At 30.3% G+C, this 16,482-nt stretch overlaps 1 protein-coding gene across 1 annotated transcript; it reads left to right on the forward strand.

Annotated features, from left to right (window-relative positions):
* Positions 1–815: 815 nt before the first annotated feature.
* On the forward strand, positions 816–15,931 carry LOC106459042 (myotrophin-like). The gene is made up of 4 exons (XM_013918616.2): positions 816–1,083; positions 3,496–3,606; positions 14,088–14,171; positions 14,760–15,931. The coding sequence occupies exons 1-4, from the start codon at positions 1,015–1,017 to the stop codon at positions 14,844–14,846; spliced, it is 351 nt and encodes a 116-aa protein (XP_013774070.1). The 5' UTR covers positions 816–1,014; the 3' UTR covers positions 14,847–15,931.
* The last annotated feature ends 551 nt before the right edge of the window (positions 15,932–16,482 follow it).

The raw sequence follows: 16,482 nt of genomic DNA on the forward strand, positions 1-16,482 counted from the left end.
CACTATGAACCATAGGGAATGTCCTAAGAGGGTCAAAATAGAATTTAATCCTATTTCTATTTTGTAAAGCCGGTTGCTTAAATACTTCCAGCCTATTAAGTCAATCTCAAACAACGTTGGCAGGTTGACGCTTTAGACAATGTTGAATATTCTAAAGGTATTCAAGGTCAAACTATAAAAGTTGTTGTATTGTTTCTCAAACAATCATGCTTTTCTCATGGTGAATAAGATGTAGGGTGTTTAAGTGTGGGATCACCTAAAAATCTTTATTTGTTAGTAAAGTGTTAGTAGAAAATGAACTGCAAATGTTGTTTATGAAGAAGCTTTGTTATAATTGTAAAATAAAATGATTGAAATATATGATGCTGTTTCACTTACATTGTTTTAATCAAGTTTAAACATTCCCTGTTAGTTGACGAGTATTTCAGCTTGTGCCAAATAGAACGAACAAACTGTTAATCTATCCTTACATAAGGAAAATGAAGATATACTAATATAAAAGATAAAAATATACTATGTTAAATTGAACTGCTTACAAATTAGGTTTCCTTTTTTTTTAAACTATTTCTAATCTTTTTAACACTTCTTTATTTCAGACAAACTAGATTTTAAATTAATGCATGGCACTTTGTGAAATGCATTCATGTTTGTTTTTTTGCTGTTATTCAATTATTCAATCATGATTGGAACTTCAACATAGCTCGTCACAGCCGGTCTTATTTTACTTAGGGCGTCACCGTTCACGTTTTTACCATTCAAGTCTGTGCTCACATTGTTTACTAATAACAGCCACCAGGGCTATTGGTATTATCAGCTTCCGGTTCTTCCTTTCTAGGCAAAGTGAAAGGGCGGCATGCAAAGCTGGTTCTGTAACTGTAAGAAGTTGGCGGTTTTATGGAAACTTTGTTAAAAGTATACGAATCTTATTGAGACAAAAATAACTCACTCGATTAAGAATTTTAACAATTAAAGTTTGTATTCTGAATAGATTTAATATAATATATTCTTCTAATAATGAGCGATTTTATTTGGAGTTTGAAAAATGGAGATCTTGAACAAATAAAAGATCATGTAGAAAACAAGGTAATTGTTATTGTGTTAGTGTTACCCGTAGCCTTAGGCCTACCCAGCATAAGTAAAAGTTTAGTAGAGCTGTGATCACATAATATAAATGATGATAATATTAAAACCAGTAACACAATTATTTGTGCGTACATTTCTCTAACTGGTAGTATATTAAGCCTAATGTTAACTTGATCGTGATGTGAAGACATAACATTGGATTATATTTTTAATATTGAAATGCATCTTTTTTTTTTATAATAATGAATGAGAAAGCAGAAACTTAAGTTTTTCTTACAGAATCTTTTATTTTGAGCATAACTTTAAAGAAGAAATGTTGCCTCGGAAATTATAGGCCAGTTAGTATTACTTCTGAAGAGAGAAAAAGTCTAGTCTGATAAAAAAAATTTCACAACATAACTCAGTTGAATGTTTGTAATAAAAAGAGCCAACTTTGATTTGTGAAAGAAAAATCTTGCCTTACCAATCTGTTGATGTTTTTCGAGGATGTTACTTGTTATCTGATTGATGGACAGGGTATGGACTTGTATTTAGATTTTCAAATAGTTTTTGATGAAGGTGCCCACAGAAGTTTACCTATAAAACAAAAAACACATTTTTGGAATTGGAGAAAATTTAGTTAATTGGATTGTAGGGTAGTTGGATAAAAAAAGTAAAATGTTAATAGTGAAGTCCTGTCAAATTGAACCCTTGTTACTGGTGGAGTTCCTCAAGGCTTAGTGCTTGGCCCATTGCTTTTTCTTGTTTATATTAATGATATTTTGATATGGACTCTGGAATGACTAACAAAATTTTGAAGTTTGCAGATAACATTAAGATTTTTGGGGTGGCTAACTGTATCAAAGATTCTGCAAACTTACAGGGAGATTTAGATCATTTCATGCATTGGGCCAATACATGGCAGATGATGTTTAACTATCCAAGATGTAAGGTGATGCATGTAGATTTTTACAATTCAAATTATTGTTACAATTTAAATGGGAATACATTAAATACTGTGGTTGAGAAAAAGTATCTTGGTGTTATGATTGAAAATTCACTTAAGTCATCCAAACAGTGTATTGTAGCTAGCAATAGAGCTAATAGGTTTTTGGGTAGCATCTATAAAAATATTGAATATAAGATAAGGGATATTATTATTTCACTGTATAGATCACTAGAAGAGATAATTGTTTGCTTTACTTTATTTACTGTTCTATGTTTTAGAAAAATATTTAAGAACTTAGTTCAAAATAGCAATAATCTATATACATATATAATAATTGAAATGTGACTGTATTTTACAAAATACTAGTTGACTAAAAGTATACAATTGGATTGTAGACTTAAGGAACAGTTAAAAACATTGTAATTACTTGTATTGAATAATGTACTACTTAGAAATAGGCATTAATTTAAAAGTAAAAATTTTTGAAAGCATAAATGATTATCATCCATATTTTCATAGTTTTAAAACTATTTTAACCACTTGTTTTCTCAAAAACATTCCAGGGTTTCAGAAAAGCATTTGACATTGTTGTTCTTTCGACAGAATAGGTTTGATTCAAACTATAATTTCATATAAAATGACAAATGTATCACAAAGAAAAACTTAAATATGGATTGCCATTTAGAAAGTCTAACTTGTTTCCGTAATACACCCTTACCATTTTATAAAGAAAGCTTGAATTTATCTGTTTTGTGAACTTCTAAATATTTCTATTTCATTGTTGCGTAAAATTAGCAAATCCTTAAACAGATTAAATTTCAATTATATTCAGTTATTCAAAACACTTGGAAACTTAGATGCAAGTTTGTTTTTTTTTTGTTTTTTTGAGAGAATTACTTCTGTTAATCATTGGAACTTGGAGACTGACATGGTTTCTGTGGTTAACTAACGTTTGCCAGTAATGAAGATTTAAACATATGATCTTTAACACAAGAACATACTCTGTATTAAGTTCTAGGGTTAAAGAACATTGACTAATGCTTATGATAAGCCAAAGTAAATTTTGCCAAATGTAGTTTTGATTTTTTTTATAATTTTTATATATATAAACAAATTATTTTAAGTGATATTCATTTGAGTGTTATAAGATTTATAAAACAAGTAATTGGACTTGTTTTAATTTGCTGTAAATATCTGTGTACAGAAAATAATTTTTCTCAGCTTCTTTATAAATTCAAGTTGGTAAACGTCTTAATAAAAATATATATATATAAAGGTTCTGGTAGCCTGTGCATCTTTTTTGTATACCTCAAAATAAAATTTTTATCTGTTTAATTCAAGAGATAATTGATCATACTGTACAAATTAGCAAAAGGAACAATGATGGGTTTATTCAATATCAGTAAAATTATATGGATTACCTTTAACTGTAATTTATTGATAAAATTCAACTTAGTTTTTTTTTGCCATACTTTTTTACATAGAAGGTGGATATCAACCAGGCTATTGATGGACGGCCCCCAATTCACTATGCATCAGATTATGGGCAAACTGAAGTAGTAAATTATCTTCTGGAAAAAGGTGCTGATGTAAATGTAAGTAATAATCTTAACCTGTAGCTTTTTTTCTCTTATTTTTCCCAGAAGGAAAAGAAAAACAGGGGTGATGAATAATCGTACCCACATCCATGCAATATGGGGTCTGAATATTTTTGGGATCTTTAAATGTGTACAAGTTCAGTACCTAAAGTCATTACTAGCTTTTGCAATACTTATATGTAAAGAAATTAATTTCAAATAAACAAGTATATTCGTGAGTACTATATGATTAATTTTTTAGTTAAACAATAATGAGTAATAATTGCTTGAAAAAAGATGTATTTTCTCTTGAGCATGTGAACATTTTAACTGTTTTGTATAAGAATTATAGGTTTGCACTGTGAGAAGGTTTTCTTTTATTACGTTTACGTATAACCTGTTCTAAGAAGAGATATTTGAAAATTTTTGGTTTGTGAAAGACTACCCAGCCAGATAACATGATGTTTTAATCCAATCATATAGTTACAATAAAAAGTAAACCTTCGTAGCATACAAATAAAACAAATAGTAACTATTAATTGAGTTAACAAAGTTTCACTGTTGAGAAGGGTAAAATTATTCAGTTGAGATTAAATAATTTGGAAGGGACTTACTGTTTAAGTGCTGGTTATTTTTATACATACCCATACCTCTAGTTTTTTAAATCTGGGGTTGTTTGAGACTATCTGACTTTCCAATTAGAACTAGCCCTTTGAGTTTTGTTACTTTGATACAGATTGTAAAAGAAATTAGACAAATACAAAATCATGACCATCCGAGAACTGCAGTTTCAAACTGTGTCATCTGTTATCAGCCTGGCTAGGCTGGTAATAAGCAATATTAACTAAAAAACCCCATGTCTAGATATGAAAACAGTTAAAAGCAAATAGCTGCCAAATTTCATTGAAAATGAAAGAATATGCAAGAGTGAATGCCACTTGGTGGTTAAGTGGTAAGCTTGAGAGCTTTTAATATATATATATATATATGGGTTTTTATCTTTTTAATGGGTAAAGCAGTGGTTTTGTGCTTAACAAAGTAAAAAGAAACAAATTTTGATATTCATTTATTTCCAAGTGGTAACAAGGGCCATTTGGCTCATCTTGGCTATTCCATTTTATACTACAAGGTAGTGAAGGACAATAAAGAAAATTGATCCTGTGAGGTTGTTGTCATATAATTATCATAGTTATTATACTTGTCATGATAACTTATAAATTAGATGAAAAAAGGGGGAATTGAAGAGGATTCTATAACCCTGTTGACTTTACTTTTCCATGTTTAAAATTGTTGATTCTGAATTTTTCTCAAAAGATTTAAAAGATCACTGAACTTAAAAGTTTAGATTTCATTTACTTTGTAAATTTATGGTAACTGAGCAATTGCAACTGGATAACAAACAACAAGATGTGTGTCATCAGATGATTCTGGATGTGTTGTATATGATGACATAGATGACAGTGTATTATTGTTGGTCGTATTACTTCTAAAGAAGGAGAAAAAAGTTTACTTATCTGTTGACACTGAAAGAACAAGATACACACACTTAACAAATTGATAGCAAATGGTACATGTTAATGTTGCATACACAGTTTAGATTTTACCGAGCAGAAACACTGATGAACTATGGCTGTTATGACACTACTTTGTATCTACTTGATTTATCACACTTTATATTCAAGATTTACAAATTAGTCTAACAGTAACATTTTCATAGCTTAATATACACCTTTTGGATTTTACTATCTCCAGGTCTGAACTACATTTTGCTGCAAAATACTCAAGTAAGCACAGCATTACATTTAATATAACAACAACTTAACATTCTTTCTTAAATAAACTGACCGAAACTCAATGCAATATTCCAAATGAGATCTAATTAACACCTTTTAGAGTGAACCATTGACTTCTTTTGGCTTACACCTAATATTTCTATGTGTACAACCAAATATCCTGTTTGCTATATTGCTAGTTAATGTACATTGTCTGGAAGGCTTTTGAGACTTTGTAATAGCTTTGTCCAGGTCTTTTTATTATCTCATTTACATAGTTTCCCAAGCATTGGCTGTAAGATGATGATGATGTGGTAATCAATATGTATGACATTATTAACATAGCAAGGCACAGGTGTTAGCTCAGCTAATGAAACAGTCCAAATCCCTCTCAGCAAAAGTATGTCTTCAGTACAATTTAAAATACCCATTAATTTAATATCTGCAACCTTAATCAATTTACTGATTATATTTATACTTTTTTCAGTTTTCTGTTGTAAAAATAGGGAAAAGGAAATCATTAAATCCTCTAGCTGAGTGTTTAGCTGTGTTGAAAGTGCTAGTAGCATCCTGGAATCTAGTCATTATTTCCTTATGCAAGATTGGTAATACTTCATTTAAAATACTATATTTACTTTTTGGTTTCCATGCCGTTGTTATTGTACACAGATTACTGAATTGATTATTTGTTTAATTCTACCACTGTTAGAGAGACTTTGATTTGCTTGTCTTTAGTATAAAATGAGAAGTGACTTGGTTAGTTGTGTAAAATTGTTAATTACTCAGTTAATGTGCCTATGAGTGGTTTGTTTGGTGAAATGAAAAGGTTAGAAATGTAAACTTGAACAGAGAGGCAATAACTTTAAACTTTGGAACACTGAATCCAGGCTTGTTCTTTGGTACAATTATTTCTTAGTGAAAGATATAAGCTTGTGAAATGTTTGCCTGATATTGTGATGTGTGCTGTTTTCAATTTTGTAAACACTTACTGAATGAATATATTAACATAAAGAGCTATCATTTGGTCTTTGATTTAGTGGGTGGGTGGTGTTGATGAACCAAATGACCTTCCATTATTGAAACTGGTTTTTTAAGTTAAATAACATAAATTCTTAACCACCATAGAAAACATATTGATCTACAAATACAAAATGCTAATCATACTTAACTGATTTTGTTTAAATGTGTGATTTCCAGGTAAATACGGACAATTTTTCAGCCACAATACATGCAGTATTACACATTTTCTAAAGCGTAGTTTCCAAGAATTTAGTTTTATACACAAACACCATTTACTACAGTTATGTACAGCATTTAAGTACTAACTAGATTGCCTGTATTGGTCATTGTGTAGCATTTTGAAGTATTAACTTCAAGAGTGGATTAGTTAAATTTCAGGATTTTCTGTTAAATGAAGACTTCAGCAATTGAATTGAAAGCTCAAAGTAATAAATATTTTCTATGTTGAGAAAATTCTCATGGTTTTACACAGTTCCAAAAACTTCCCTTGTCATGAGTGTTAAATAGCAGAAATCAAACTTGAGCTTTATTCTAAGTTTGCCATTCTTGAATCAAACTTTTACATGAGGTGGATCATGGAAATATAAAACTAGTGGAATATAGTTACTAATATAGCATTGGTTTACAAACAACAATAGCGGGGTATAGTTACTAATATAACATTGGTTTACAAACAACAATAGCGGGGTATAGTTACTAATATAACATTGGTTTACAAACAACAATAGCAGGGGTATAGTTACTAATATAACATTGGTTTACAAACAACATTAGTGGGGTATAGTTACTAATATAACATTGGTTTACAAACAACATTAGTGGGGTATAGTTACTAATATAACATTGGTTTACAAACAACATTAGTGGGGTATAGTTACTAATATAACATTGGTTTACAAACAACAATAGCGGGGTATAGTTACTAATATAACATTGGTTTACAAACAACAATAGCGGGGTATAGTTACTAATATAACATTGGTTTACAAACAACAATAGCGGGGTATAGTTACTAATATAACATTGGTTTACAAGCGACATTAGTGGGGTATAGTTACTAATATAACATTGATTTACAAACAACAATAGTGGGGTATAGTTACTAATATAACATTGGTTTACAAACAACACTAGTGGGGTATAATTACTAATATAACATTGGTTTACAAACAACACTAGTGGGGTATAATTATTAATGTAACATTAGTTTACAAACAACAATAGTGGGGTATAGTTACTAATATAGCATTAGTTTACAAACAACAATAGTGGGGTATAGTTACTAATATAACATTGGTTTACAAGCAACACTAGTGGGGTATAATTACTAATATAACATTGGTTTACAAACAACATTGGTGGGATATAATAACTAATATAACATTGGTTTACAAACAACACTAGTGGAATATAGTTACTAACATAACATTGGTTTACAAACCATTTTGAAAGACCATAAATCAAGACTTGAACTATTGCTCTTTAGTTTCATTAGTTCAACTATCTCTTGCATAAAGTTTTCAATAAACAGTGTGGACAAAAATGACAGAAATCCACACAAAATGGTACAGAATAAAACTGCAACTTTTCAGTTGCTTGTTTACATATAATCTGATGCTACCAGTAACCAATGTCAATTGTATTAAATTCTTCATTTCACAAGTGGCTTGTCATGTTTTAAGATAATGTACATGTAACTAGGACAGAGGGAGAAATTTGTGTGCTTATACATGGTTGGGTCACTTGTTGGGAGAGTTGACACTTTCATGGTTTACCTGCATAGATTACATTGCTTATGCATCTGTAAATTTTTTTTCATATATATATATATATATATATACAGTCGTCATACAGACTGCTTTTGTAGTGTTTCATATTTACTTACCACTTACAAGATACATAACTTCAGTTGATGTAATTTTGTCTTCCATTTTACCACATAAAAATGTCACATTTCTTTAATTTTACTCTTAAATTTTCAATGATATATTTGATGCACGTACATGAAGACTGAATAGAGAAACACATTATAGAATGACATTATCTCGGTTTAATGCACTTAAGAGTGACCTATAAGTTTATTAGCTAAGAAAAAAAAAGGTAAGGAATCTACAAATCCCTAATACTAGTAAGGTCACATAAGGAGTATAGTGTGCAGATGTGGTCCTCTTATCTTAGGAAGGACATTGAATTGTTGGAGAGGGTTAAGAAAATGATCACTAGGATTTTTTTAGGATGATTGTGTTGTCATATGGAGATTGGCTAGGATCTCTTAACTTGTTCTTTTTTGAAAAGAGAAGTTTAGGAGTGATCTAATTGAGGTTTTCAAAATTATTAAAATAATCAGTGGGATTGTTACACAAGATTTTTTCAGGGGTTATAAATTTAATATTTGAATAAGTTACACAAACATCTTTTTGAAGCAGTTTCATTTCTCAAGTAAGGCAGCTTGGTTTGTATTGTCCATTCATCACATTCATATGTTATTTTGGCAATGATTACCTTCCTGTGGTACTTTTAAAACCCACACTGCATATTTTATTATCTGTGCAATGCAATGGGTATGTTAATAATCGAGTCCACTTCTGAATTGCTCAGTTGCTTGATGCATTCAGCAGTATGTTCAGCTAACCTTTTTTTTTACAGATGGAAGAGTAACAAACATATTTCTGTAGTTTTTAAACCATTATAATGTAACACAAAAATCTTTTTAAGAATGAAATGGCACCAAAGAAAATATTTAAAAATAATTTCAAGATCTCCTAATTTTTGTAAAGGTGTCATTACAATCCTATGTTCACCCCCTACAGGATCGTTGAATAACCAATATATCAAAAAATAAAAATTACTGTTCAAACTAAATTGGCTTTACTATTTCCAAAGCTGAGCTGTATTAGTAATTGTTGGTCATGTGCTGTAACATGAAATGGTGATGATGGAAGACTGTAATACCAAAACCACCGACAGAGGGAAAACTGCATGAAAAACAAGATACAAATTTTATATTTTTGTGGGATGATAATTTCTTAGTTGATATAACCCCATGCTTTGAGATGGGCAGAACAATAATTTACAAAAAATCAACATGTTGCTTACAGACAAAATCCAGATATGTATAGAAATGGAGTTGAAACTTTTTCTTGCATATTATATAAAATAAATGTTGCATAACAACAAAATCTAAAATATTTCTAAGTAAGTAATTGTAAAAACTGAGATAGAATTATTATATTTACGTGAATTTTAAGATTTCATATCTAGATGTGCACTTCACACCTGAAAGTTGCTAAGAGTTTGTGATATTTCCATGTTATATTTGAAACCAGACATCCCAGTTCCCTAGAAAAGCATCGAGTCTAGTGTTGTTTACAAGGTCTTTAGTTACAATATCAAAGCAGAAGGCAGTAAACATGTTTTTCTCTTAAATAGCAACAGTAAATTATATTTAACTGTATTTTCTATGTGGGGAGTAGCTAATCCAACAATTTGGTAGCTCAGGCTTTTTACCAGCCTTGAGCCACAGTGGCCAATTTCACCATTTTGTTAGAGCTAACTAGGATGGTAAATTTGTGATACAATATTCCATATAGTGGCTGCGACTTCACAAGAGATCAAGAGAGAGACTGACGTATGACCAAAGCTGGATTTAGCGATTAGTTTCCATTTGTTTAGAGAAGTTAGAGATTAGATTTTTTTTTAGAAAGGCAAGAGGCTCTTTAGGTTCCCATAACTTATAACTTACACACAAAAATTAGACCTCTATAATCAGTAACTAAATTGAGTTTATATTTTAATAATATATTTATGCAATTGTTCAATTTCAACAATCTACACAATATTATGAAATTTTATAATAATTAATACACTTTTATGACAGTAATGTTTTTCTATTGGGAAAATAAACAATTACAAGTTCTTCTGATAGAAAACTATAAAAGGTGTGTATTAAAAGACAAATACTTGTTTCTAATTTAAAGATTTTATAATATAACTATTTAAACATAGACTGATTTAAGGTGTATGTGCCAGGATAGGAACAGAAATCATGCAAATTGGTAAACTGTTCAATTTTAACTAAATATCAATCTGAATAACTTAATACTACTATGAATGCTAACCACTGAATAAAACTTGAATAGGGAGAATGAATGCTTATACATTAAACTTTTTATTAATTATATGAAAATGGAAATGTTTGTAATCAGATTTTTCTTTCATTTCAGAATATCAGTTATCAAGGCTTCTCTAGATCAATAATTATTAAATATATGAGTAAATGAGTGTCTTGGAAAACTAAATGTAATTAAAAGATTAGAAATGAAATATTTAAAAGAACTGCAATTTCAGACTCCGTTTACTTTTTCTTACCTTTTGTATTACTTGCACTGACTGATCCTGAATCTCACTTAGAGGATCACTTTTATGTCCTCTAAGGGCTATTCGATGTTATCATGCTTCTACTGAATCTTTCAGAGAGACTCAGAAAAGATTGTTTACACTTTTCATAGAATAACCTTTCTCAGGTTTTGCTCTAATTTACCTTAACAAATTGGTTTGTGCAATTGATCTGGTTTTTTTTTACTACATTATTCTCAAACACCAAAAAAGTTCTGGTTGAGTCTCACCAAATGCTATTTTGTCAGATATAAAAGACTGTTTAGTGTATGTAATATTATTAATTAATTAATTTTGTGTTTGTAATGCATTAATTTCGAGGCTATCGAACGTTGTGTGTAATCCATTGATGTTGAAGCTATAGAGATTTCTAGGAGGCCTAAGTGATAGATGTATAAATAGCTGTGACCAGACAAGTGGCAAGAGAGAGAATAAAAAGTAAAGTCACAGGAAAGAGAAGTTTGGTGAGAGAAAAGTTAACTGTCATAGGAGTGAAAGGCCTAATAGTTGATATGTTAGACTGAGATTAATAGTTTGAAAGAGATAAGGAGAATAATTTATCTTGTCAAAGGGTGTTCTAAGCTAGTTGAACCAACCTGTGTGGACTTTGACAAAAAGCAGATGATTATTTGGAAGCACAAAAAGCAGATGATTATTGTAAGTACAGGACATAACTGTGGTAACTCATACAATAGTGTAAGTGAATTATATATGGATACTATTCCAATAAAAATAAAGAAAAATAGTTCGAATTGTCAACTGAATTCTAAAGCAATTGAATTGGCCTAAATGAACTTTTAACAATAAGAAGAGAACTGTATAGTTTTTAAGATACGACTATCATCTACATAGTGTAAAGAATTTTATATATACATATAACTTGTTTTGAATATAAATATTATTTTAAAATCTAGTGGAGTACATACTGTTGTTTATTGTTGAATTTATTGCTTACAGATCACAGACACCTACTGTAGAAAGAACCCTTAGCTCAACACACCCATATACTTACTTTAATATATACTACTAAAAACTAAGTTTCTGACACATTTCGATTCTGATTGCAGTTACCCTTCAGAGAATATTCTGCAATTCAGCATGTGAAAACAATTTTAATACATTTGTAAAATCTTACTTACATTATATAGCCTCCAGATGTGGTTTTTTAAGCCAAATAGAATCCCTAGCAGGTAAGTTATGCTTAGCTACCACTTGGGTCCACACCCATGTATCACTATACAGCCAAACACCATTTTTATCAGTTACAAAAGCATCTTGGGTTGTGGAATTATTTGATTAAAGATAAATATAATGGTCTGTTTTATATGATGACACTAAACTTTGAGTAGAATTACCTGGTCAAAACTCTTGCATGTTACATATACCACTGTAATTGTCCTAGACAAAATTTCCACCCTCTGTGCTGTACTCCACAAGAGGATTTTGCCCTTTGGAAGTGGACTAAAGTTGTCATCTGGTGACTGATGATGCTGTAGTTGGTATCTCTGCATGCACATCCTTGCCTAGCATTTATTTTTATCTTTCTTAACCAATGTGATGTTCCCATTGCACAAGTTGTAGAGCCCATCCTTGGGTTAGGTTTTTGATTTTGCTTAATCTCTGCTTGATCGTGTTTTTCAATTGATGTGGTCTAGGTTGTTAACTTTTTGCCACAAAGATTAATTCTACCATCTGCTGATGCTTGTCATATTTCTACTTTTTGATTAATGGATAGTATAGCCCAGGGGTTCTCCAATGTTTTTGTCTGGAACCCCTTTTTTGTCAGGGTAAATATTGAATACCCTCTCCTCCTATTTGTCAGATAACTAAAAATAGAGAATAACTAGCCATGTAAAGAAATACAGTTGTACACATGAATTTATTTTTGAGTTATTCCATAACTATAAAACACTCAATCACAAAACATGTAAAATACTAAAATGAAGGGATTGGCATGGCATAATGGTTAGTGTGCCAAGATTGTGAATTTGATAATTTATCATCCACATCCCAAAATAAAAAAAGAGAGATAGAGAAAGAAGAAAAGATCCATACTGTGAGACCATGGGTGCACTAACAGCGATGTTTAAATCCTACTATTAGGTCAGACAAAGAGTAGCCAAGATTTGATGGTGAGTGTTGTTGACTGACTGCCTTCCTTCTAGTCTATCAGTTTAACATTAGGAACAGCCTGGCACAATTACCCCTTGTGTAACTTTATATGAACATTTGAAATGAACTAAAAAGGAAATACTTGAAAAGTTTTTTTTTTTTGGTGTACAAAACTTGAAGATAGCTTTTATATGCAGAAACATCTGTTAGCTGAGTTCTTCCACTGATCTTAAAATATAACGTTGATAAACGGAAACATCGGCATATGTAGATGTAGTTGTTCAAAACATGAAAATAGCATTGATAACTGGACCTATTGTTGGTTGAGATGTTGCAAAGGAAATATCTGCTGAAGCTTTTCGCCAGACACTAATCATATCAGAAACGTCTAGAAAATGATCTATAGGAAATAGTACAACTTATAAAAAGGAAATGCTTTTCCTGTAGCTAAATCAGACAGTGGAAAGGTTGAGAGGATGAAGCAACTCACTTTGAATATATTAGTACTTAAAAAAAACTTTAAAATGAGTTGTTTACTTACTTGTATGACCCACAGAACAACTGCTATAGTTATTTTAGGTCCCCTGACTAAAGAAGCACATTCCTTTCACTCCTTTGTGTTGTTGTTTCCATAAGAAACTTGGTAGTGTATTTCTGTGAATATATAACCGTGTGCTTACTGATGGAAGAATTTTCTTCTTTTTGTGATGGAAAGGAAGAGCAAGAAAAGCTTGATACTGACAGTGTTTCAAAATCCCTATAGTAGTGTTTACAACTGATGGAACTGACTTTGTTAAAATACATATATTTAAAATTAGTTAAAGACATAGAACCAAGTAGATTATATACACTCACTGACATGGTATAATTTGTTTGTAAAGAGTAATAACGATTTTATAAATTTCTTCATTTTTTTCTATCCATTATTATACTGAAATATTTTGATATATTTACTGACAACATCAGTTTGTTGGTTGATATTATACATATTTAGTAACACACTCTTCCATACATTTACTGAACCAATATTTTCTTTTCTTTACATTATTATTGCTTTGTATTTATTTACACCATTACAGTTTATTTACTGTCATTGTTAGCATGTTATATTTATAACAAGAATTTTGTTGCACATGAGTCATAAAGTACTATAGTGATTTTGATTGTATTTTAAAATGATGAAGTGTTTTACTCTCCTAGGCTAAAGACAAGCATGGAATCAGTGCTTTATTAGCAGCCATATGGGAAGGCCACACCTCATGTGTAAAGCTCATGTTAGAAAAGGTTTGCAGTTAGTTTACTTTACGTTGTAGTATTATATTGCTTGTTTTTAATAGTCAAAAACATTTATACGATTGTAATTTTTTTTGTCTCTGAAATGTATCATGATTTTTTTTTCATTAAGTTCACACTTATACAGAAGTATAACCAGGTGATGGTTAGATACTTTTCTAAGGAAAATGTTGGATAAATTGTTGGGTTAAGTGTTCTTTATACATTTATGTTTTAATTAGATTTACATAAAAATACACCACATCATTGGTATACATTAGCCTGTGGTGAAAACTCTGTGGAAAGCCAATGGGATAATTTATTCTACATTTCTAAAGACTGTTTTTTTATCAATTCTATCAGGATGATTGATTGGGTAACTTATTTATTTGAAACACTTTGTAATTACAAAAATGTGAACTTAAATGTGTGTAACTGTAGACAAATTTTTATTTACAAAGAAAAAAATATGTAATAATACTTTGAAACTGGCAGAATTTAATGGACCACTTTGATAATTATCTGTATAAGTAATTATATGGTTCTTGGTTTATCACTGATCAGCTGAATAGCAATTATTATTATTCATTTATCTTACAGGGAGCCAATAAATCTGGAACAACACCAGATGGCACTAGTTACCTTGATGCAGCTGAGAAACAAGAAATAAAGGACTTGCTCAAGTAGATCTATGAATTTTCTCCAATGGAGAAAGCTTTAGGTGCTGTGGGTGCTGGGGCTTTGTGCAACATCTCTTTCTAGATATATATTTGTTTCACGTTATATCTTTCTTCCATTATCTATTTGCACTTAGTCATAAGGCAACACACATACATTGTTATTTGTTGAGGCTAAACGTTTTCAAAAGTAAACTTCATTCACTGGAACTTATTTTGTAAAATAAAGCGAGATTTGCTTTTAGGAAGCTACTAAAATAATGAACTGACTTTATTTCTCTTATTTAAACTCATAATGGATCTTCTACAAGACTTCCCAGTTGATGGATGGTTTATAAAATTGTGCCTTATGAAATAAATAAATAAATATATATGTAAGAAAAGAAATATACACAAATTGTCTTTGTGATACTTTAACCACATGATGGGTCATTTTAATAATAAAACATATCTTTTAAAGTGTTTATGAATCGCATTGTAACATTGTTCAATGATAGGTTATAACACGCATTTGTAAATATTTACTAGAAGTCAATTTTTTGTTGGTTTTACATAAAGTTCAAAAATGACGCAGGTCTTTAAGAATTGTTTTGCATCACTTATAAAACATATTAGTTTAATGACTTTCTTTAAAGTCTAGTTTGAAATGGTTCAGCATGATGTGCACAGTACATATCCAGGGAGATTAGGGTACCTTTTTCTTGTAAAATTTATTAAACTAGAAACACCATTCTCCTTAAAGAAGTAGCCATGCTTCTTATGGCATTATAACTATGATCCTGTGAACTTCAGTTTTCATTTAAATTATATGGTTTTATTTGCTCAAGTAATGAATGTACCATTAAGTTGTGATATACACTGGACAATTTTATATTGTGGTTCAAAAATGTTTTCAGGATTCAATTACTCAGTTAAGCAGTTCTCTTCAATATATACATTTTTGGGCAAATTGTGTCCTATTTTGTTTTCTGTTATACACTTGCATTACAGCTTTTAATATCTTTAAATCTTATCACTGTTTACATGATATAGTAAGCATATAAAAAAGGCATTATGTAATTCTTTAATCAATAAAATGTGGTTTTTATCTAACAATATTTTCATTGAAAAAAAGTGTAAATTGTTATGCGTACTCAGCCACTTGCATGATCTCACTTTATTCTTAAGGTTGTAGTTGAAGTCTTTTTAAGAAAACACATTTTTATAGTTTTCTAGATGGAGGTACACAGAACCTGTTCCAAGACTTAAGTGTATCTTGTATTATTTTGATAGCTTAAGTTCAAATATTTGTCATCATATATCCAAATTAACTATTATTACTTTTCTTTCATTTAGCCCAAATACAGCTTGTACTTTTTACTCAAGTACACTGAAAAAGATGTTTTAAAGTTCAGTATAAAATTAAAAATAATATCAATGTTTAAAATGCACAATAAAATGTTATTTTGGTAGCTTTACACTACCATCAACAAGAGTCAAGTCCTAAAAGATAAGCGGGTAGTTTTATAGCAAAAAGGTTTAACTCGTAATCTATGAGGGTAGTATGAGTATTATACATAATAAGTCAATATTTCTTTCCAAATCTGCATTATCACCAGCTAACCCTTCATCTCTATTTAACAATGATGAGGAGTGGAATTCTCCGA

This window comes from Limulus polyphemus, unplaced genomic scaffold, assembly GCF_000517525.1.
Source record: "Limulus polyphemus unplaced genomic scaffold, Limulus_polyphemus-2.1.2 Scaffold551, whole genome shotgun sequence".
Lineage (NCBI taxonomy): Eukaryota > Metazoa > Arthropoda > Merostomata > Xiphosura > Limulidae > Limulus > Limulus polyphemus.